Genomic DNA, 24,837 nt, shown 5'->3' on the forward strand with positions numbered 1-24,837 from the left:
CAAAATGTACATAAAGTACAACTCATTGTGCAGAATGTCCCATTTCACAAGTTTTCAAAGGTATAAAAATCTTTTGGAAATAGTAGATCTACAAGCTCACAATGCGTTGCATAGCAACGCAATGTGAGCTTCTGGATCGGGTATTTTCAAATGGCTGAAACATATATAGGGCTGAAGTCATTAATGTATGTTTTGTAATAAACAATCCAAATCTACAAAGTAACTAGTAACTAAAGCCGTCAAATGTACAATATTTGCATTTGAGTATAGAAGTAAAAGTATTGGAAGGTTTATGATTAATAAAAAATGGTGGTGTAATGCTTTATCATGGTGTCGTTGAAATATACCCATTCTGCATACTGTTACTAAATCAATCAATCAATCCATCAATCAATCATAAGACTCAAGTAAAGTCTGTCTTCATAGGGGCAGCAGCACTCCACTGACATCAACACACAGAGACAGCAGCCCTCCACCCCGCCGAGGGATCCTGCCCATTTAGCCAACAACAGACAGACAGCCGACTTTCCCCCACACGATAAAAACGGCTACGGTGTTGAACCCCCTCTCCCTTCCGGCCCTACACGTCGTCCTACAGCAGAAGCTATGGACGACGACCCCTATCAGAACAACGTCAGCCAGCAGGGGAGCGTGGAGGGTGGTGGGACTGGGGAGTACACGCCTGTCGTAGAAGGCAGCGGGCCGGATGGATACCCCTACCAGACCGACTTCCCCCAGCAGGAAAAAGACGAGGATGCCGTCAGCGGAGACACCGAGGGACACGATGAGGACGATCAGATGTACGAGGGGGAGTACCAGGGCGTCCCCCACCCCGACGAGATCAAGGAGGCGAGGAGGCAGGCACGCATCGAGGCCAGGTGGGTCATCATCATAACCAGGTGTCATCATGTTGTTTGTACACGGACAAAATGTGTCCGTGCTGTGGTAAGACTTGTCCTTGTACACGGTAGATTCTAGATTTTGTTTTTACATCTTTGATGACAAGACCCAATTACTGAATACCAGTCTCCAGGTTTTATTCAAGATGGCGTGCGCCAAGATGGCGTGCCAAAGACCTCCATGTAAGTTATGTGAACTCCGCAAGAGGGTCACATATGTCGGCAGATCACCATTTTCACCGTAACACCACCATGCTGGAGTGAGAGTCGCCGATATTTGGGGGAATTTGGCTTTGGCCTTTTGACTCAAAGGCTTTCAGCTTTCAGAAAGAAACCCAAAATACACAGGGAAGACATGTTTGAATATTCTAACCACACCTGGGGGTATATTAGAGTAACTCCATAGACACAGAAAAAGTACAAAACAATGGCACCCCATCTTTCAGAATATGTATGACACTGATTCACTATGACACAAGTATGGCAGATTAGCCTTAGTCTTTATTTTCAAAGACCACCATAACTCTGAGAGTGTACAAATGGAACCAATGGGTCCATCCAATGGGTCCATTTGGTTCCATTTGTTTTGGAACAGGCTGTTCCAGAGTCTGGTACACAGAGTTATGCAGGCCCTTGAAATAAATAAGTTTGACGTGCACCACTGTTCCCATGCAGGAGGAAGGCCAAGGAGGCAGCGAGACAACAGGAAGAGGAAGAAGATCTACCAGAGCAGTATGAGACCATCATGGAGGACTGTGGTCACGGTCGCTTCCAGTGGACGCTGTTCATAGTTCTGGGCCTGGCGCTGATGGCCGACGGTGTGGACGGCTTCGTGGTGGGCTTCGTCCTGCCCAGTGCAGAGAAGGACATGTGCATCTCCAACGCCGACAAGGGCATGCTAGGTAAGACGCGTTGGTTTTGAGAGCGAGTTTTTTGAGGGGCGCTAGTCCCCAACTCAGTTCCCAGCTTTGTGTGTCAGTGCGTTTGTACCACAAAATATGATGATTTGATTGGCTGAGCACGGAATGTGAAGATGCATGATGATGATGTAAGATCGCCAATCACTTCACATGAGTGTGATTTTTAGTTGTAGTCTTTTGAATTAAACTTCATTTAGATTTTTGTAACGTTTTAGTCATCTGAAATGTTTTAGTTTTTGTCTAGTTTTTGTCGACTAAATGTTATCTTAGTCAAATAAATCTTCAATGTTATTTTGTCGACAAAGATTATTTTGGTGGGCCTTGATGGCATCTTAATGGCTGATTGTGTGTGTGTGTGTGTGTGTGTGTGTGTGTGTGTGTGTGTGTGTGTATGCATGTATAATATGTATGTACTGTATGTGTGCATACCTTGTCTAAGTTAAAGAGGGAGTGCCACAATTTTTGTATTTTTCCAGTTTTTCATGTGTCTATGAGGTGACAGTACTTCATTAGACACCCTGGAGTCGTTTTTATGTGCAATGGTGTATTAACTTTGTATTTAGGGTTTCTTCCTGGAGGCTGAACCCTTGACAGTCAAACAGGCCAATGAAATAAACAGTAATATAGTGACATCACACTATCAGCCCCTCCCCTAACCCCTCCCCCTTTATAATACAACTACAGCTGTAGGTGCGGCTTCAGTTCAGGTGGATCACCACCCATCACCACCCACCAGGCAAACCAGGCATACTTAATGAACTGCCGTGGCGTGCCCACATAAAAACAACATTTAACAAATACTGTACACGTTTTTGAAAAAAATTACGACACTCCATCTTTAAACGCAAGTCGGTCTTCTGTCCATTATCTCCTTCTTTCTCTCTCTTGCCCTCCACTTTAGTCTCTATCTTGACCAAATGGACTACTTGAATGTACTCTCGATCAGTGATATAATTGTGTGATATTTATTTTTGTTTCATATTTTGGTGTCAGTGTGTTGGCACAGGAGTATTGAAAGTTGTGTCAGAATAATCCCGTGAGGGATGGGCTGCAAAAGGCAGCCAGACACGGAAATAAAATCATTCATTCATTCATACAAGCTTGGTGAGCTTGTAGCTGTGAGCTTTTTCATCATACGTTTAGTTGACGAAATCAACACTGTGGGGTAAGAGAAAAATGTAACAGAATTAATTGAAATCCAAGCTGGCCAAATGTATTTAAATTATTTGAAAGCCAAGCTGTTGTGATGCCAAGATTTAGTGTTGTGCAATTTTGTGTCATGGAGGGATGAGTGTTTGCAGGTTTTATTGCAATGCTGAGAAAGGCATGCTGTGTAAATGCGAATAAGGGTGTGTGTGAGTGGTGGCCACTTTAGTTAGTGTGGGGATCTATCCTGTAACCTCATGCATATCAGAAGCCTTCAACCACATGGTCACCCTAGTGTCATCTGACAACTCACACATTGGATTAGAATGGCAATTTTCACTTGCAGTATCCCCATGCTGAGTCGTCAATGGAGGTGTATACATACAGTAGGCATTTGCCCCCATCTCTCAGCTCCCCTGTCACGGTGTCACCCCTGTCTACACTGTCTGCGGTCTGCCTTTCATCTTTCCTGTCTCCACTGCACTTTCTCCTTCTCAGCTTTCCTACTGTCTGTCTCATGGGACTAAATACAGCTGCAAGTGTTGTGTTCACTCACCCTTAAGAAAGGCAATAATACAAAATCCCAGAAGCCCTGAACAGCTCACAGAATCCCTGGCATTATTTCAAGGCCTAACATTTAGCTACAGATAGTTGCTGTGGCAGCTTGCACATCGCGTATCGTATCCGCCAGGCCAAAGGCACATGGCCAAGACTATTGGCCCTATCTGCTGCCCCATCCGCAGCAGAGCTGCCCCATCTCTTCCACAAGAGTGCAGCTTGTGGAAGCATTGCATTACAGTACATGGCCTTGCATATTCCTCTGTGACCAATGTCTCTGCTCTGTTGCTGCAAAGGCAGAGAATGTAATAGAGACTGTATAGTTTAAAAAAACTATGCAGTCATAATGTGTATTGCTTGAATACAAAGACCGTGATTCCTTAACTTGACAACATATATGTCATGAAAGATCCTGTGAAGGTCATTCAACATTCTGCATTACTATTGTCTTAAACACAATCAGAGCAGAAACAATAATAATCCTGAATTCTATTCTATATTCTGTTACATACTGACAGTAAAACCTTCAGTGTTCATTTATTCATTAACTCTGAGTATACATAAACAGAACCAAAATGGACCCTTTTCACGGCTCTCAGGGTTGTAGATTTCACTGTGTGTGCCTTGTTGAATGACAGTGGTGTCGTGCGGTGCCGTGTACAGCCAGCCTAGTAATCCAGAGGGGAGGTGCACGTGTGCCCGTAAGCTCCTTACTGCCGGTGTAATTAGGGCTTCGTAGTAAAAACACAACACTGGGTGGAAGAGGTAAATATATGAAGCAGTGGTGGAAAGTACATTTACTTAAGTACTGCACTTAAGTACAATTTTGAGGTACTAGCGTATTACCAATTTGCAATTATGACGATTATAACACGGTAATAACCATCTTGAAGGTAATCATGCTATTGTTATGTGCGGAACCAGATACCAATTTTTGCCGCTGCAGTTCATTGGAGCGACTACTGGCCAATCATAGCTTGCAGCTCAATATGGCGTCCGCCAGACGACACATGCCGGAGAGGCATCTATACTGTTTTCATGCCTCTGTGTGGTCTAAAGTTAGTCACGTTCCTACTCTATCATAGCCGGAAGGAGGCTGAATGAGTCTCCTGTATAGTGTTGTATTGGTATACTGTATTACTGTACAGTGGAGTGTGAGATCAACTGTCTTCATGTTTGGTTGGAATGAAAACTCTGTGCTACATCATTTGGACAACATTATGTATAAAGGACCGGTGGTGGGTCGCACACAGTGGCAAGAGTGAGTTGTTTATCCTCGATTTTTTCTTTTACATCATTTACACAAAAGAGACAAATTAAACGTTTCCGCTATCCAGCCTTCCTTGAAGGTCTGGGCTGAAGAAAGAAAGTATGAGAAAAGCTTTGTCACCCGAGAGCAGTGACACAGCAATTACTGTAAACACAGAGTCACTGACACATCACTGCATACGTGTGGACGTACAGGATTAAAATATAATGCACAGTTACAGATATGGCACAGTTCAATCATTTAGCTGACACTAATCCAGCTTCATTTACAGTGAGTAGGCCTAGACAGCGGTGGAGAGGGGTGGTTTTCATGGACATTTCATCAGTGGTGGAAAAAGTACTATTTACTTAAGTAAAAGTATCAATACTGCAAAATAGAAATACTACAAGTAAAAGTTCGGAATTCAAAATGTACTATATCCCTTCACATTCAGTAGATCCCGTGCTCTTTTGTGGTCAGATGTAAGTTCCTTGGGTCTAGTAGGACTATAGTAAATAACAATAAAGAAACCACCGTAAAGAAAATATAATTGTTTTTTCTTTTACATATTTAGCCACTTTTTTTAATGCTCCCGCCCCTGTCAAATAGGGTAAATCGCTAAAACAAAAGAAAGCAGCAAATGAAAACAAATTAACACTTATCTTTCACATTATCTATAACGACCTAAAACATGAACCTTGGTTGAAACAAGAAATGATCACTAGTGATATTTGTCAGGTGAAAGAAGCGCTGTCTCCGCAAGCTCACAATGTGTCACACCGTTACGCCTTGTGAGCTTGTAGATCAGCTATTTTCAAATGTGCATTGGCTGCAGTGTAGAAACCAAAGTTGTCAAATAATTGTAGTGGAGTAGAAGTGCAATATTTGTCTCTCAAATGTAGTGGAGCAGAAGTCCTCTACTACAACACATACACACACTTTGAAAAAGCCTGGTGTGCTCGGCCGTGAACAGAGCTGTACCCAAGGTCCAAGCCACCCGCCGACAAAACAGTCCCGGGAGGCACAGATATGGGTCGTGGCACCACAAAAGGTTAATCTGGCACTGCGACCCTGCCAAGCATTTGGAATTGTAGGAGTTGAGACATGTATGAGTCTGACATCCATGTTGGACTCGTTTCCACAATTAAATATTGTGAAAATAGCAGATCTATTTTACAGCTAAATCTCTTCGCCACCACAATAGAGATAATATGGGGATCATGTGTGGCTAAAGACGCAAGGACTCAGAACTGCATTGCAGGAGTTTTCGGCTCTAAAAGAAAAAGTTAAATCACCAATAAATAAGTAATAATTCATCATAATCATAATTTCACGCAGTATAATTGACTCAGGGATCTTCTCATCAGCATTCAGAATCAGAGTCACTTCGTATGCCTCATTTACTCCAGTGTATGCTTTCTTTTGACAGCTGGTGACTTTACTGGAAGCACTGTGTTGTCCTTTTGATTGTGTTGTTGTCAAAATTGACTTGAGTAAAATTATAAAAGTATTGGCATCAACTAATACCAAAAGTAAAAGTACTCATTATGCAGAATGTCCCACTTTACAAGTTTTCAAATGCATAAAATGTATAAAAACTATAAAGTGCAAAAGGTGCATAAGGGCTGAAGAAGGGATTAATAATGTAGCCTATGTTTTGTAATAATAATAATAATTGAAATCTACAAAGGCCTGTGAGATGTACTGGAGTATATTTCAATACTTCCTAGCCAGTTAATGCAGGGTACTCTCTTCAACTGTATTCACATAACTAGGTGAAGTGAGACACCTTGTGGAGGAAATATCCCTCTGCCTTTACATATGAAAGACAGGCATTTTCTGTGCTCAAGTGTAGTAGAGGCAAAGTTACAACAACAATAATTATGTTGCATAATTGACCATAGCTATTGTATTAATCTTAATAATGTTCTCCTGTAGCCTGTTTTTATACCATTAACCTGATGAGTGCATCTGTAATTATTGTTACTAGGGCATAATTATAACACCACTCAGTAATCATGAGTTGTGTTATAATTATGATATAGTAAAAAAAAAAAAAAAAAGCGATTATGCCTTTTCATGCAAATAATTGTGTTTGTGTGTGTGTGTGTGTGTGTGTGTGTGTGTGTGTGTGTGTGAGAGTGCGTGTGTGTGTGCGTGTACTAGACAGTCTGTGCTAGTGTAATCGGTACTAGTGTGTGTGTGTGTGTGTGTGTGTGTGTGTGTGTGTGTGTGTGTGTGATAAAGTGAAAAAGAGTATTGACTACATGTATTTAGCCTGGTCTGTTGGTGAATGTGTCCATGATCTTCTATGTATTTTGTCTTGCAGGTCTGTTGGTGAATGTGTCCATGATGTTCTATGTATTTTGTCTTGCAGGTCTGTTGGTGAATGTGTCCATGATCTTCTATGTATCTTCTTTGTCTTGCAGGTCTGTTGGTGAATGTGTCCATGATGTTCTATGTATTTTGTCTTGCAGGTCTGTTGGTGAATGTGTCCATGATGTTCTATGTATTTTGTCTTGCAGGTCTGTTGGTGAATGTGTCCATGATCTTCTATGTATCTTCTTTGTCTTGCAGGTCTGTTGGTGAATGTGTCCATGATGTTCTATGTATTTTGTCTTGCAGGGCTGTTGGTGAATGTGTCCATGATGTTCTATGTATTTTGTCTTGCAGGTCTGTTGGTGAATGTGTCCATGATCTTCTATGTATTTTGTCTTGCAGGTCTGTTGGTGAATGTGTCCATGATCTTCTATGTATTTTGTCTTGCAGGTCTGTTGGTGAATGTGTCCATGATCTTCTATGTATTTTGTCTTGCAGGTCTGTTGGTGTATGTGTCCATGATGTTCGGAGCGTTCGTATGGGGAGGTCTGTGTGACAGGAAGGGTAGGAGGAAATGTCTAATCTACGTTCTGACCATCGACGTGGTTTTCTCCTTCCTTTCCTGCTTCGCTCAGGGATACGGCTTCTTCCTCTTCTTTCGATTCTGCTCAGGATTTGGGTGAGACACATGCACATGCACACACGCAGATCTACAAGCTCACAACGTGTCACAACATTGAGGCCATAGGCGAGAAATATGACAAAATGACGTACTATATGGGCCATATAATGAGCCTGAAATTGTGGGCAGTGTATGCAATCATATACAGAGATGTTCACTCAAATGCAACGAAAAACCAATAGCTATTATTACAGGTACAACCCTGATATAAAACTCCCAAAATCAGCTCAGGACACGAATATCTCCCTCAGAAATGTCTTCCACTAGGAGACCCAGGTTCTCTGTTCTCCACCCCGCAAAAAAAGGTTCTTTGTTCCCCGCTGACAATAAACCTTTAGCCCCCTAACCCTAACCCTAAGGTAATGGGGAACATAGAACCCGAGGAACATGGAACATAGAACCTGGGGAACATAGAATGTGGGGAACATAGGGATGGCCCCATAGAATCCTGTGTATATGACACATGCACTGTAGCCGATCTACAAGGTCACGCATCGATGCAAAGTATTTTTTAGCTTGGTTGGTGGTTCTCAATTTCTTCACTGTACTCTGCAATAAAATGGGATATATGCCTTTCAGAACGAGTTGGGTTGTGTTTCTGTCTCCACCATGCAGAATCGGAGGCTCCATCCCCATAGTGTACACCTACTTCACAGAGTTCCTGCAGGTGGATAAGAGAGGAGAACATATCAGCTGGCTCTGTATGTTCTGGATGCTAGGAGGACTCTACGCTTCCTTCAGCGCCTGGGGAATCATACCGCATTATGGTACACGCACTGTAACGGTTTCTGCAGTTCGATGGTTATTTGTCTTAGGGGTGCCAGGTAGAACTAGTCTACCAGAGAGATGTTTCTCCTTTTTTATGAGTTCTTCCTCATCTGGGTCAACCACTGGTGAAACCGACACAGGACTTACATATTAAAATGTAAAAAAAATCACCTGATGAAGGCCGTTCACGGCCGAAACGTCGTGTTATATTTATGGTGTTTTGAATAAAAAACAAACACCTTGGAGCAAACCTGTGTGCGGACTCTCTTCTCTTCACTATATTAAAATGTAAACCCTTATACCAAGTAATAACATACAAAACACTTTGTCAACTCAGTTTCAAGTTATTATATTGAAATTCAACCAAGCCAAACACTAACAGTTCATCAGTTCATGAAACAAGACCCAATAGTTTGCAATGTTTGTAAATAACCAAAAATAGGTAGTCAGCAACTTAAAGTAGCCTACCATGGTTACGAAACCACCCGTCAATTAATTGCATATCAACCTCGCAGTTCATAAATAAATAAACGGTATATTGTTCCAATCCAGATCCACGCAACGCAGGCGCAACGTGAATGTTAGTAAACGAAAGTATAGTTCGTCTGTCCGAGCAGAGCGGCTCTTTAATCGTCTCCAGTCCAAAACAACAACATAACAAACAAAAGAGGCTTGAAATAATAAAGGGGGGAAATACCACTGCTCCGTGTGTGGTAGGTGACAGGGACAGAGACAGGTCAAGATGCGGGGATCGTTGTAGTTGGCCGTGTATTGTCGTCCGTTGGAATGGTTGTTTGTAGCTCTGCAGGTTTGTTCACGCCCGAGGCTACGCCACTTTACGGAGCAAAACGACACGGAACACTCTCGAATCGAGGGGCTAACTTCCTCGTTCACGATTCACATGACAGGTCCACCGCTGACGGTTCTCGCTCTCACACTGCCTGTCTGCCTCCACACTCGCACCGGCGCAAAAAACGGGGCATTTTAGAATAGGCGGTTCTCAGGGGTGAGTGACAGGTGTCACGAACAGACGGCTCGGGGACCATTTCGGGCCGTCACAGCACGCACATAACCATCATCCTGGTACCATACCTTTTACAGTTTATGTACCATACGCAGCAGGCCTGGGGAATCATACCACATTATGGTACATGCATCTACATAACCATCATCCTGGTACCATACGCAGCAGACCTGGGGAATCATACCACATTATGGTACATGCATCTATTCTACATAATCATCATCCTGGTATACGCAGCAGCAGGGCTGGGGAATCATACCACATTATGGTACACGCACGCACATAACCATCATCCTGGTACCATACGCAGCAGGGCTGGGGAATCATACCACATTATGGTACACGCACGCACATAACCATCATCCTGGTACCATACGCAGCAGGGCTGCTCCTATTGTTCGTTTTCTTTTTAATTAATACAATTGAGAACTTAAGCCATTTTATTGGAATAATTTCTTGAAATTGCAATCCAAAATTCCAATGCTACGGCATTATGCACAGTGGTGGGAAAAGTATGCAATGGATTTACTTAAGTAAAAGTATTAATACTGCCATATAGAAATACTTTGTTACAAGTAAAGTCTTGGAATTCAAAATATACTTGAGTAAAAGTACCAGAAGTAAAAGTACTAACTGTCGCATTTTGGAGAATGTCCCATTTTAAGTTTTCAAATATATAAATAAATAGCTGATCTACAAGCGCACAATGCATCACATCGTACTAGATAAAGTAGGCTACAATATTTGTCTTTGAAATGGAGTCTAAGTAAATGTATTGGGAAATTGTAATTACTCAAGTAAACTACAAAAACCTCAAAAGTGTGTGTGTGTGTGTGTGTGTGTGTGTGTGTGTGTGTGTGTGTGTGTGTGTGTGTGTGTGTGTGTGTGTGTGTGTGTGTGTGTGTGTGTGCGTGCGTGCGTGTTGTGTCTCATGTTCCAGGCTGGGGTTTTGCCATCGGGACAGAGATCCAGTTCCACAGCTGGAGGTTGTTCATACTGGTGTGCATCTTCCCTGCTCTGGCTGCGCTGGTCGGGGTCGTCTTCATGCCCGAGAGTCCCCGCTTCCTCCTGGAGGTACTGGGAAACTATAACTATAAGCGGTGGCCTAAGGGTTAGAGGAGCGCCCTTGTTGCCGAAAGATTGCCGGTTTGATTCCCCAGACCACGGGCTGGAAAAATCAGGGTCAGGAAATGATTGTCATCACTCACCCAACACCGCTGAAGTCCCCTTGAGCAAGGCACTGAACCCCCAACTGCTCCAGTGGAGCTGCTTAGTGGCCAACAGTATAAGACTGGTTGTACTGGTCAGCTCCCAGGTTTTAATGTGTGTGTCTGTCTGTGTGTCTCTATGTGCAGGGCGTTGCTGAAACCCTGGGTAAATAAAGGATAAAAACAAAAACAAAAACTGCTGATCACATGGTCCTCCTCTCATAGCAATTAACCAGTCAGTACTTATATGGTTGAGGTGTCACCAAGCAAGACTAAAATGTTACAGTAGAGCTGTTCACTGCATGCCATAGAACAGTGGTTCTCAAATGTTTCAGGTCAAGACCCACAAGAGAGATTAGACGTTTGCCCGGGACCCAAACTAGGGAAAGGGGTGCAGTATGAGGTAGTAACTTAGTATGGTTCAGGCATATAGTCTGTTACTCTGTTCTCCGTATATGATCTAATATAAGCAGTGTTGGGCAATATTACTTAGTAAAAAAATAAAAATAAAGCAGTGATCTCTCTCGACCTTTTAAATTAAATGTGTGAAAGTCTACAGCCAACTAAACAAACACAAAAAAGTAATATGTAATATGTAAGTAAATAGGTATAATATTACTGTTTTGGCAGTAAATAAGTACTGGGAAAAGTAACTAGTTACTGCCCAATACTGAATATAAGACAAGGGTACATCGTTCTCTCCACTGTCATACCCCAGCAAGCACGGTCAGGACCTGGACGAATTAGTGACATCTCGATCTGGCCCAGAATATCACCTGATTTCAACAAACATAAATTCTGCCCACTAACGGATGTCCCTGGATGAATCAGAGTGAGTCTAATCGAGGCCAGATCAACTTAATTCATATCATAACTAGTCAGATCTGGCCCAGAATAAGCTATATTATTTCAACTGGTGAAGACGTCCTGGAAATGACATAAAGATCATCCCCATATGGGCTGTGATCTGGCCCAGTCCCGAACGCCACCGGAGGACGTCATCATAATGTCATCATGACACCATGTGGCTTCCTGGGACTCCAAGAGGGTCGACGCTGCCCGCTCCAGAGTCAGCGAGTCCAAAAAGTCCTTCATCCAAATGTCAATACTGAAACAGTTTGGCCCTTTCCAGTTCATCATAATACCTTTAACCGATGAGAATCCTAATTTAATAATGTTCTGTTAAGCGATGACTGTACATGTTCTACCTTGGTGCATAAAATACAGACTAATAATGGTCACTGGGGTATTATTTGCTCATCCAAAATAGTCAGTGTACATTCTAAAAAGCTTTTTATATGGGGGCAACATTGCTCATCTTTAAAATAAACTATTTAATTTTTCACCGAAGACTTTTTTCTTTTCTTTTCAAGTCTGCAATTCACATTTTTGACAAGCAGTACTACTTGGAGGAAGGATACCTTTTGTCTATATGGTTTTACCTGTATCACCAAAGAGCACCTATCTAAGAGCCACTACTAACAGATCCCTGCAGCGCTTCCATTCCTCTATTTCTATATTGCCACAACAGGTGAGTCAGTGTCACTATTTCGCCACAGCCAAATAAATAATAAATAAATGTGAGAGAGAATCAGCCATTTTCTTTATTATGTATGGTGTAATATATACCCTGTGCATAATTTTGCATTGTAATATTTAGTATTTTACACTTTTTTTGAATATGGCTGTGGTGGGTTTTTTTAGGACACTCTCCCACTGTGCTGCAGTCAAACTTACACCCAAATCTATTTCCCATTGCTGTTTAATAGGGGTTAAAGAGGGAGTGCCACCATTTTTGTATTTTTCTTTCACGTGTCTATGAGGTGACAGTACTTAATTAGACACCCTGGAGTCGTTTTTATGTGCAATGGTGTATTAACTTTGTATTTAGGGTTTCTTCCTGAACCCTTGACAGTCAAACGGGCCAATGAAATAAACAGTAATATTAGTGACATCACACTATCAGCCCCTCCCCTAACCCCTCCAACTTTATCATACAACTACAGCTGTGGGTGCGGCTTCAGTTCAGATGGATCACCACCCATCACCACCCACCAGGCAAACCAGGCATACTTAATGAACTGGTGGGCAATAATATAACAATAAGACCTGATGATCATGTTTTAGGGTGCGGGAAAAAATCAATCACGGCACTCCATCTTTAAGTTAAGTGTAGTGTAGCATCAACATGCTTATATAGTTCCGAGACAGTACCTTTCAGTAATGATCTATATCAATAATAAGCACTGTCTTCTTTGACATGAATGTTGTTACAATAGCTCTTAATTGAAGATATTGAAAAAAGTCTAAATTTCTTGAATGAAACGATGAATGAAACGATACCATAGTATGTCATACTATGGTATAGTATAGTGTTCTGCCGCCAACAGAGAATACGGGGTTAATCCATATGGGGCATGATGGTAAAGATGCCCCATTGAAGACAAGGATTTAACTATTTAACGATCACAGGAGAACGTAATGGGTTATCTAGTATTCAAGGGTTTGTTTTGGGGTAAAACTATTTTATTTACCCATGACCTGCAGTGACATATAGTCATATCTATCCTCAAAACAGATCATGAAATATAGACATCATGGACACAAAAAAAGGAGCTTATTTCTTCAGGCAATATGACTACATGAGCAATGTAAAGCTATACAAACAAATTTGGTGCAATACTCTTTTAATTGTATATATGCTGTTAATGCGTTGAAGTGTGATTGGATATAAATATGATGATTCATGTGCCACCTGGCCAGTGGCCTGTGAAAGCAGTGCAGCATGACACTGTTGTGTCACAGTAACACTGGGATGACAGCATGTCACCGAGACAGCTTCTCCATTGTGTCTTCCATACAGTCAGCACTTTAACCACCTGTGGTATTGTGTGTGTACGCTATAGTGCTAGGTACAGCATGTTGTTTTGCTACACTGATCACTGTGTGTGTGTGTGTGTGTGTGTGTGTGTGTGTGTGTGTGTGTGTGTGTGTGTGTGTGTGTGTGTGTGTGTGTGTGTGTGTGTGTGTGTGTGTGTGTGTGTGTGTGTGTGTGTGTGTGTGTGCGTGCGTGCGTTCGTGCGTGCGTGCGACTTTGTATTTTTTTCTTTTAGCCCAATGCAGCATAACAAAAATAAAGTGCATTTTATTTTGATTGTTTGGAGTGTTGCCTTTTCCACTTGAAAACACTTTCCTTGATGTTTATTTATACTGAACCAGTGGCGGGAAATGGTATTCACATGTGTTACTTAAGTAAAATAAATGGTATTCACATGTGTTACTTAAGTAAAAGAAATGGTATTCACATGTGTTACTTAAGTAAAAGAAATGGTATTCACATGTGTTACTTAAGTAAAAGTATCAACACTGCAATTCAGGAATACTCTGTTCAAGTAAAAGTCCAGTAATCAAACTTTTACTTTAGTAAAAGTACAAAAATATTGGTATAACAATGTACCAAAAGTATAAAGTACTCATTATGCAGACCATAAATTGCAGATCTACAAGTTAGTAGATTTGCATTTGAGATGTAGTGGAGTAGAAGTACTGAAACGTGCAAATACTCCAGTAAAGTAAAAAATAACTCAAAATTGTACTTAAGTACAGTACTTAATTATCTCTTTGTGTGTGTGTGTGTGTGTGTGTGTGTGTGTGTGTGTGTGTGTGTGTGTGTGTGTGTGTGTGTGTGTGTGTGTGTGTGTGTGTGTGTGTGTGTGTGTGTGTGTGTGCGTGCGTGCATGCGTGCGTGTGTGTGTGGCTGTGTGCGCATGTGTGCCCAGAATGCCAGACATGACGAGGCATGGATGATACTGAGACAAGTCCATGACACCAACTGGAAGGCCAAAGGAGAGCCAGAGAGAGTCTTCACCGTAAGACACTATGTTCATACCAATCATATTCATATTACTGCTGCACTCATGTGTTTCACATTTAAATAATACTGTACACATCTGTGAGAACTCTGTCTAAGTTATAGAATATAAAACAAAATATGCAAGAAAGTACTTCTTTTTCTAGACAATATATAATTTTTATGATTTATGAAATATATTTTGGAGCATAGCCTACTATAGCCAATCAGCATGTGAGTCATGTCAATGTTCATTGCAAAGCATGAACGAAATATATATGAAACATATAAATGAGTTTGAAGTTACAATTGTGCGTACTCTAAATAGTAATGATGATGATGAAGATAATAATAACAACAACAACAATACTAAGTGTAAATCTCTCTGTGTCCAGGTGGCCAACATAAAGTGCCCCCAGGCTCAGGAGGATGAGTTTATAGAGATCCAGAGTGATACAGGGACCGCCTTCCAACGCTGGACCGTCAGAAACACGGCTGTGCTGCAACAGGTAGGCCTATGGCTACGCTAACCTAAATCAATTGTAGTAACTAAAAAACATATGGTGAAGCAGCTTTCTGCCGATGGCGTGGAACAAACTCCCACTATACCTTCGACAGGCAGCCTCCCCACACAGTGGCAGCAGTGACAACACTGCACTCTTATGCACAGACGGACTGAATATTCTTTACACTACAGTGTTTTTTATGCATTTCCTTAAGCAATTAATTAATGTACTCGTCCTCATATTTCAATGAGGGCTTCAGTCTCCTTATTTGCCCACATCTATCCACGGTTAAACGGGACATCATTGCGCTGTGTAAAATTAATATCCCTTCTCCGTCTCCAACTGTGTTTAGCACATAGTTTGCTTCATTTCCTTTATTTGCTGCGGATTGCATTCCCACCTGCACCTGAGTAGAATGCGGTTCTTTGATGCGCATTAGGATTCAAATGAGGCTTCACACCTGCCAAACGAAGGGCACTTTCTGACAATGTGCAGCAGGATTAGTTTTAATGGTGGTGTGAATATGACCTAAGACTCCTTCGATCGATTAGTCGACTATTCAAACTCGTCGACTAATCAAGGCCTAATCCATATCTCTGCCTGGCTCTCTGTCTCTGTCTCTGTGTGTCTCTCTCTCTCTCTCTCTCTCTCTCTCTCTCAGGTGATGGCTAATGTGATGTCTCTAACAGCTCCGGAGCTCAGGCTGCAGGGTCTCTTCCTGGCCATAGTCTGGTTCTGTCTGGCTTTCAGGTATAAACAGGTCACCAGACCCTATTTTGTACATGTTCATGAACAATACATGTGTTCTTGTGTTGTATTTCTTTCAGCTAGCATGGCCTAGGCGTGTGGTTCCCTGACATGATACAAGTACATGTGTTGTATTTCTTTCAGCTATCATGGCCTAGGCGTGTGGTTCCCTGACATGATAAAGTACATGCAGTATGAGGAGTATGAAGCCAAGGTCAAAGTGTTCCACAGGGAGCGTGTGGAACGCATGCACTTCAACTTCTCCCTGGTCAACCAGATCCACCGTGAGGGGGAGTACGTCCATGACAGGTAGGTTCATCATTAGAAATAGGAGCCCGATTCTAATGTAAAGTACACAATTGTTTTACCCTTTCACACATAACAGTCACTACAGTGGACAGTTATTAAAATGTAATTTTTCTATGGTAAAAATAGGTTTTGATGGCAGAGTTGCATAAGCCACTAGAGAGGACGCTAGAGGAACCCCAACACTGCCACCCTGTGGACAGCCATTGTAACTGCAACATAATTTACTCAACATCCAATATATGGCTGATAGAAATGTAAATAACCCCAGCAGCTCAGGAATATCTATCAATTTCTTCTAAAGTAGGAGACCCTTGCGAGTAAAAAAATTAATTGGACATCATCTAATAAGCAGTAGCACTATAGTTAAAAAAAAGTATTGATTTTATATTGGTAGGAAATGACGATTGATCATCTGTCTGACTATATGCGTCACTGGCTCTATTTCAACTACAATTCATACTATTGATGCCACAGTTTGCTCTTGAAAATGCTTCATCTGCAGTAACATTTTTGGAAAACAATCAATGTATTCATGTTATTAGACAGCAACCTGCATTGTTTGTATTAAAATAATGTTTTATGCATCATTATTTACATTATGCTCTAGTGCAGCAGATATAGAAAGACCTAATGGATAGTGGGGCAACTATATGACTAAAGTGAGGATGATGCTGACTGCATGGGGTTTAAGATCGCATGTAGGTAAAGAAAATGATTTACCTGAACTGACACTTGTGCTTCAAGTATTTTTGCTAAGGCAGAAAGATTAGAGATTGGCCTATAATTGTTTACTTCAAGAGGGTCACCCGCCTTGAGGAGCAGAGAAACGTAGGCTTGCTTCCACTCCACTCATGGGTAGGCTTTGAGAAATTAGCGAAAGATTGACATTTTCAGTTATAGGTTTAGCAATAACTGCTGCAGCTAGTCTCAAAACATACGGGTCAAGGGCAAGGCCATCAGGACCTTTTTTGGGTCCAGCGAAGACAACGCAAGGAGAACATCGGAGGCCATTATAGGAGATTTTTTTTAATATCCATCAGGATCAGCAGTTGAAGGTGCCACCATTTTGTCTGTCAAGTATGTGCCCAGCTCTTTTGAAGTGGTCATTAAAATCAACGTTTTTTCACTTATAATGGATTCCCCAACCCGCAGCTTTGGCGGGGGGCCAGCAACTCCCCTCTGCTGGAGAGATTTAACTGCTTTCCAAAAGTTTGAATGATATATGAATATTTAATATCATATTGTCTATGTCCCTCAAAGTTATTTCTAATGGTTTGAGCCTCAATCACCACTCTGATATAACCATGGCAACAAGACATGACACAATTCAACTGACAACGACGAAAAATCAGGAATGATCAAAAGCCATAGAAAAATGATGAGTCTTAAGAAGAGACTTGAACAGTTCAATGGACTGTGCACTTTTAATATAAAAAGGGAGGCTATTCCAGAGCATGGGTGCTGCAACAGCGAAGGCACGATCACCTCTAGATCTTAAATTAGATGGAACAGTCAAAAGCAGCTGGCCGGCAGACCTCAAAGGTCTGGCTGGAATATAATCCAGAGGGCCAGCTCATGTAGAGATTTATAAACAAATAAAAGTACCTAAAAATATATTCTGAACTTGATGGGGAGCCAGTGCAATATAGCTAAAATGGGGGTGATGTGGTCACATTTTCTGGTGCAGGTAAGGAGGCGAGCAGCTGCATGCAGCTGCAAGCGCCTAAGAGAAGACGCCAGCGATACCAATATACAATGCATTGCAATTATACAGCCGTGATGAAATAAATGCATGAATGGCCATTTCCAATTGTTTGGAAGGGATATATGGTTTGATTTTGGATAGGAGTCTAACCACGGAGCTAATCTGTTTGTCAAAGGTGAAATTATTATCAAAGGAAATGCCTAGGTTTTTGACGGCTGAACGGGTTGAAAGGGCCCAGGGTTGTGGAAGATGGAGTGTCATGGCCAAAAAAGATTATTTCTGTTTTTCTTTCGTTGAGGTTCAGGAAGATGGAGTCTATCCAGATTTTAGCTATGTTAAACATCTTATAGTTAGTTGGTCAGTCATGCATTGACTTCATTGAATTAATCTTATTCAGTAATTCCTTAATTCTGTCTATCAGTTTGTTGCTGACTGGGGAATTAATTCAATGTAAGATTATACAATATTATTTATGATGCCTGTTTTCTTGTTTTATAGGTTCATGAATATTGAGATAAAGTCCGTGAAATTTGAGAATTCTCTGTTTGAGAACTGCTACTTTGAAGACGTCAAGTCCACAAACACTTTCTTTGAGAACTGCACCATTAAAAACACTGTCTTCTATAATACAGGTGGGTAACTACAGAAATTATAATAATTATTTAGCTTTAAAATAAACAAAATTAAATAAATAACTTTGGACCCTATAGTTTGTAACATAATTTATCAATGTAAAGTTCAGACAGATGCCGCACGAATATATTTAACCAATATTTATTATAGAATGAGAATAGTGTGGCAGTGTGCATATGATATTTTGGCGTTCGGCTCTGCTATATTTTGTGTGTGTGTGTGTGTGTGTGTGTGTGTGTGTGTGTGTGTGTGTGTGTGTGTGTGTGTGTGTGTGTGTGTGTGTGTGTGTGTGTGTGTGTGTGTGTGTGTGCGCAAGGATGTGTGTGCAAACTGTGCATGCAAATCTGGTCCTTCTTGACACCTACAATTCACCATAATCAACATAAAGGATATCTGATATCATAAAATCTGCTACCATTAGTTTTATTTCACACACAAAAGTAAAAACCTTTGGAACAATTAACTACATAACTAATAATAATAATAATTATTATTATTATTAACTACATAACTAATAATAATAATTATTATTATTATTAACTACATAACTAGCACTGTAGCCATTAGCCAATGCATCGCGTTCCGGACTATGGCTGTGTTCCTTATAGAAACCTCAATAGAATTAAAATGACAAAGTGTGAATGAATGTGTCAATCAAACAATCAGGGGCGACACTGGCTCAGAGGTGGAGTGACCGGATGGGAACTGCAAGGTTCCCAGTTCGAACCCGGGCTCCCCCAGGCCAGAGTTAGAACCCTAATTGCTCCCGATGTGCAGGTTGGTGCCTTGCATGGTTTCCTCTGGCATCAGTGTGTGTGTGTGTGTGTGTGCGTGTGCGTGTGCGTGTGCGTGTGCGTGTGCGTGTGCGTGTGCGTGTGTGTGTGGATGGGTGAATGTAATGCACAATCTCTGTAGAGCGCCTTGGATAAAGGCGCTATATAAATGCACCATTTACCAATTACTCTTAAAAGTAAAAAACTATTCTGATTGTGCTTTTCTTTTCTCTATGTAATCTCATACAGACCTGTGGCAGGAGAAGTTTAAAGGCTGCAACATGGAGAACACCACGTTCCTCCACCCAAAGAAAGGCTGCCATCTTAACTTCCAGGAGGAGAACGACATCGTCATCTACATGGTCAGCTTCCTGGGCAGCCTGGCTGTGTTGCCTGGCAACATTATCTCAGCAATTATGATGGACAAGATAGGCCGCATCAAAATTATAGGTGAGAAATGTTCCCGAAATGTGCCTCCAAAGGTTTAGGGTAAGTGATTTTCTTTGGTTAAAATAAGTGTTACAAACTCTATGTTGTTATATAGAATATAGTGTTTGTTCAGTAATAGGAGTCTCCATGTCTCCCCAGATTTTTATTAAACAGAAAATGCATTTTCAGTTCTCTATACCAATTTTATCCAATTAGGATTAGGATTGTGAACAGGATACAGATTAAACAAGTGGAATTGTAAGTGATGACAAAGAAATTAGTAGACAAAATTGGAACTGGAACACTATAATAATTAAGATGATAAATGGCTACTTTCTCCTGATTGGCTGAACTTTTGTCACCTACCTGAAAATGTATTTTATGTTTATTAAAGAGCTGGAGAGACACAGGGAGAACACCTTCAAACACTGAACACACACTCTAGCATGAAATGATTACTATCAGAATATAGTGATTTAACCTTTTAAATCACACCCGTGTGAACTGAGTGGTGCAACTCCCTTCTCTCTCCCCCCCCTCTCCTCTCTCTCTCTCTCTCTCTCTCTCTCTCTCTCTCTCATTAGCAGTTTCTGGCAAACAGTGCCCCTACTGGTACTAATAGTCATATACTGGTGCTCATGGCCACATAGGCCCACGGATCGACACGGACATTGCTGTTCAAAACGTTTTGTTAATATCACTTGCCCTACCTTTAAGGGGATAAAACACTATGCCCTAGATCTTGTGCCACCCCTTACCCCTTATCCCTAAAATTATTTGCCATGTTTTAGGCTACTATTTTAAAACATTTTAAAATAGTACGAATAGCCGATCTACAAGCTAACAACGTGTCGATGTAGGCTAGTTGAACTATTTTTAAATGTTTGAAAATAGTAAAAAATGGCAAATAAGTTTAGGGATAAGGCAACCACTCCCTTACGGAGCTATGTGTGTGGCTGGCTGGGTCTGAGCACTATGTGTGTGGCTTGCTGGCTGGGTCTGACCACGAAAACAGCGTGGTTGTTTTTCACCACCTGTGCGCAACCAAACGCAAACACACATGCACATATTAACTGTATATATGATTTCGGGTGGTACAGTACAGTACAGTACAGTACAGTACAGTACAGTACAGTACAGTACAGTACAGTACAGTACAGGGACCCCGACACGGTAGCTCTGTCCCCCCGGGGACCCCCACACGGAGTTGGACCTATAGGGTGGGATGTCTGTATTCCTCTAAAATTGGCCTTTTTTAACATTGATTTAGAGTCTAAATCGACGTTAAAAAAGGCCAAAAGAAAACACAAAACTTTGCTTCTCTTGATAGCCTACAGTTATGTTCCCCCTCTAGGCTCTCCCTCACCTCTCCTTTCTTCTCATCTCTTCACTTTGTCCTCTCCTTTACAGGTTATTCTATGCTAGCGTCAGCAGCCTGCACCTTCCTGCTGTTACTGAGTTTCAGTCAGGGTGCTGTGATCTGCTGGCAGTGTTTGTTCTACGCTCTCAGTGTAGCCGCGTGGAACGGCCTGGAGGTCATATCAGTAGAACTGTACCCATCAGCTAAAAGGTAGGCTCTTTATCTGGCTGTTAGGACGTATGCATGGATTCAGGTTGTCAGTCGCCGAGACGTCGTCCGAGGTTAAGAGCACCCTGGCCTTGCAGTACCCAGGCTTTTCTTGTCGTTCGCAGGGCAACCAAACTATAACACACTGTTTAAAGGGCGAAAGGCTTTCATGCGCTTGTTTTCATAGACCCGGTTGCTTGTTCTCCTTGTGATAATGCCAGCTGGACCAGCTCTCAAAAGTACTCAAGGACAGAGTGTGACACTCCTGCAAAAGCTAATCTGGCAACCCTGGAAGCAGTACTTACACAGGGCTTTGGGCTTATTTTCATAGACCCAGTTGCTTGTTTCTCTCGCTAAAGATAACCTGGCAACCCTGGCGTTCATACGCTAATGGTCAATGCCCATGGGTTTAGGACAGACAGACAGCTTTAAAGTTATAGTAGGATTAAGGTGAAAGAGCATCTGAATTGCATGGTCAAACTAGCAATAAAGTAGATAAAGATAGGAGCCATCTAATTGCTAAGTCACGCAAACACTTAAGACATAAGTTATGCGTTATCTGCTATTTTGCCCCTTGACTTAAACAGTCTCTGTATATTCAAAGTTCTCTATCATTATTTTGTGAAGTGTCTATCAATCATGATTTTTATTATCCCTCTATCAAACACTATGAAGCGAAAAGCAAGTGTTGTATAGATAAGATAGCCATTGCTGTTTCACAAATATGGACTTTTGGCCTAACAAACATGATCTTTTATTTTGCTTTCATTCAAGTGTCTGTCTGTCTAACTTCCCGTCTAACATCTCTTTCTGTGTCTCTCCCTGAATTCCTCCCTCTCTCCCCCACCCTCTCCCACTATCTCTCCAGAGGGACAGCATTCGGCATCCTGAATGCACTCTGCAAGTTCGCAGCTATTATCGCGACCTTCCTGTTCTCTGCTTTCATTGGTGTCACCAAAATCATCCCCATCTTCATGGCTTTCGCTGCGCTGGTCTGCGGTGGTCTGGTCGCTACCAAACTGCCTGAGACACGCGAGAAAATCCTGACCTGAAACTCCTGAGTGAAAACCTCCCCCACATGAAGCCCCCAATGGCCAAAACAAATACAAACTACAGTAATGTACGTGTAAAGCTCTTTGTGTTTTTGTTGTCTGGGGGGTTGAGGTGGGGCATAGTGGCATATAGCGGTCCAGTGGGGTCCACTACGTTTTTCATATTTCTTTCTCTGTTTTTTTCCTTTTTTTTGTTGTTGAGGGAGACAGTAGAGGCTGAGTGGTTGGATTTAAGCCTAAACCCAGAACTAGGGTACATGTGAAATCCAGAGAATATAGTGTTCTAATGGGCTCTGCATTGCACACATGCCATTTTGGAAACAACATACATCCCTACTTCCTTCACAGGTGTTACCGATTATACTAACGAAGGCTCTGTTCCATTCTGATCTGTGCTCACTGGAAACACTGCTACACCAGGTGGGTCTCAAAGTGTCCTTGAGTGGGTTCCAAATGGACCCTTACAGGTCCATTTGGTTCCATTTGTACACTCTCAGAGACAGAGTTATGGGGGTCCTTGAAATTAAAAAGTTTGAGAACCACTGTACATCGTTAACACCTAACCTGTGAAGGAAGTAGGAAGAGTTATTCTGTGTGCATAGAGCCCATTGTGGAAGTGTGCTATGTTCTCTTCAATATGAGATGGCGGTATAAAGTGGAGATCCCATGCTGTGATTCATACCCTTAAGACAAGACTGTTAACGGATTTACAAACGAGAATCTGCAACTTTTGTCAGTAATACTGCTGTCAGCAGTCACTTGTTTTACGGGTAGAAAACAGCCTTCAATGTGAAGGAGAGGAGAGGCTGGTATTGTTATTTGAATAGAACTGTCTTGTTGCCTATTGAAACCTCCCTTGGTTTCTCCTATGTTCCCTCTTCTATGGCTGCCAGTGTCTATTTATGTCACTATACACATACTGTATGTCACTTGTGAATGTCAACTCCAGTACTCCCCACCCAAAACGTTGATAGATCTGTTTGTTATACATAGCACACACAATATACATTTTGATTCTGTCTATTATGAACCCTTTCCTGTGACAAATGTAATACATTGTTCTGCTTTTCTTCTAAAAAAAACCAATCAAACAAGATAATTAACTATGATGCTCTCCTTTTCAAGTTCAACAGTTGTCCAATGTCAGTTAAAGCCAACGCAAGGACATGTTACGTTTGCGGCAAGAGCTGTGTGTGTGTGTGTGTGTGTGTGAGTGTGAGTGTGAGTGTGAGTGTGAGTGTGAGTGTGAGTGTGTGTGTGTGTGTGTGTGTGTGTGTGTGTGTGTGCGCGTGTGCATGCATGTGCAGTACTATAGTTTAAAGACCAGTCTTGTTTGTACATACTTTAGACCTGTCCATATAGTTGTACAATAGAATTAGTAATACAATAGAAAGAAATCCTTCAATTATGTAAATTGTACAGGAACTGGCAAATGTAGGACATGAAAGCAATTCTGCTGTTTATATGGTCCATTCAATGTCAAATTCAACGTGATGACTGGATCACTTTTGGATGACTTTTTGTCATTTAATGACAAAAAGTGATGACAAGGGATGATAAGTGTATTTTTCCTTTTTACATTTGAATGTTTGGTAGCTTACTGTGTACTGTATGTCAGCAGTGATAATGAGATTCATTTAATGTGTTGGATGCCGTCACAAAAATCACTTTCAACGTCACACCACTATACAAAGCCAAAGGGCATGTGAATGCCCATGTGCTAAAAGAAAGAAAATGATCAGTTCTTGAGAGAGAAGTGTGGACATTATATCGAATGTTAAATCCTTGACATGGCCTCGCTATGTGAACACTGAACACAAAATGAGGGTGCTCTTGGCCTTTTGTAGGGCAACATATTTTACAAATAAACGTGAACAGATATTATAATTGCTTATTAATCCATAAGGATTAGCAAAGTGTGAGTAGCATGACAACCAGATAAACTTCTGATAAGGTGTGATGTTTTTATTTTTAGTCCCCCCGTAAATAAATGTTAGACAGCCTACATAGCAACTTGGTACAAAACAACTGTTTGTCTATTTTTTTTTAACAGCTGAATATGTGAGACAGTAAACAGATGACCCTGATACTTTTATTTTGTTTTGTGATGGTAAAACAATATTAAAAACAATAAAACAATATTGTGTTTTGTGTTAATTGCTGACATAATGAGTGGCTCTGGTGACTTACTGCCATAATGAGTGGCTCTGGTGACTTACTGCCTAGTAGTAGGCTATTTGAAATGCTCAAAGAGGTTTTTGCTTGCAGGACTTCTAGTTCCAACTTTATACGTTTTCACGTGGCATGAATTTCAACATTTCGACTATATACGTCCTGCACTTTGGCTATGTGAAAACGGGGCTTAAAAGGGTGGCTAGTGTTGTCATAACAATAGACATTAGAATAGCAAAGGAATAAAAGTCTAACCTCAATTATGACAATAAAGAACAAAAGCAGAGATATATGCGTGAAATCAGAAACATTGGAAAAGAA

At 41.4% G+C, this 24,837-nt stretch overlaps 1 protein-coding gene across 1 annotated transcript; it reads left to right on the top strand.

The window, feature by feature from the left end:
• Positions 1–606: 606 nt before the first annotated feature.
• LOC308319762 (synaptic vesicle glycoprotein 2B-like) lies at positions 607–22,803 on the top strand (the record flags this gene model as incomplete). Its single annotated transcript, XM_080769945.1, has 13 exons — positions 607–878; positions 1,575–1,801; positions 7,590–7,770; positions 8,389–8,540; positions 10,506–10,639; positions 14,553–14,642; positions 15,019–15,132; positions 15,791–15,879; positions 16,021–16,185; positions 18,389–18,522; positions 19,546–19,746; positions 21,136–21,295; positions 22,161–22,803. 13 exons carry the CDS (start codon positions 607–609, stop codon positions 22,342–22,344), a joined length of 2,103 nt encoding a protein of 700 aa, XP_080626071.1. The 3' UTR covers positions 22,345–22,803.
• Between the last annotated feature and the right edge of the window lie 2,034 nt (positions 22,804–24,837).

This window comes from Protomyctophum bolini (genome assembly GCF_963924005.1).
Source record: "Protomyctophum bolini genome assembly, chromosome: 1".
Taxonomy (NCBI): domain Eukaryota; kingdom Metazoa; phylum Chordata; class Actinopteri; order Myctophiformes; family Myctophidae; genus Protomyctophum; species Protomyctophum bolini.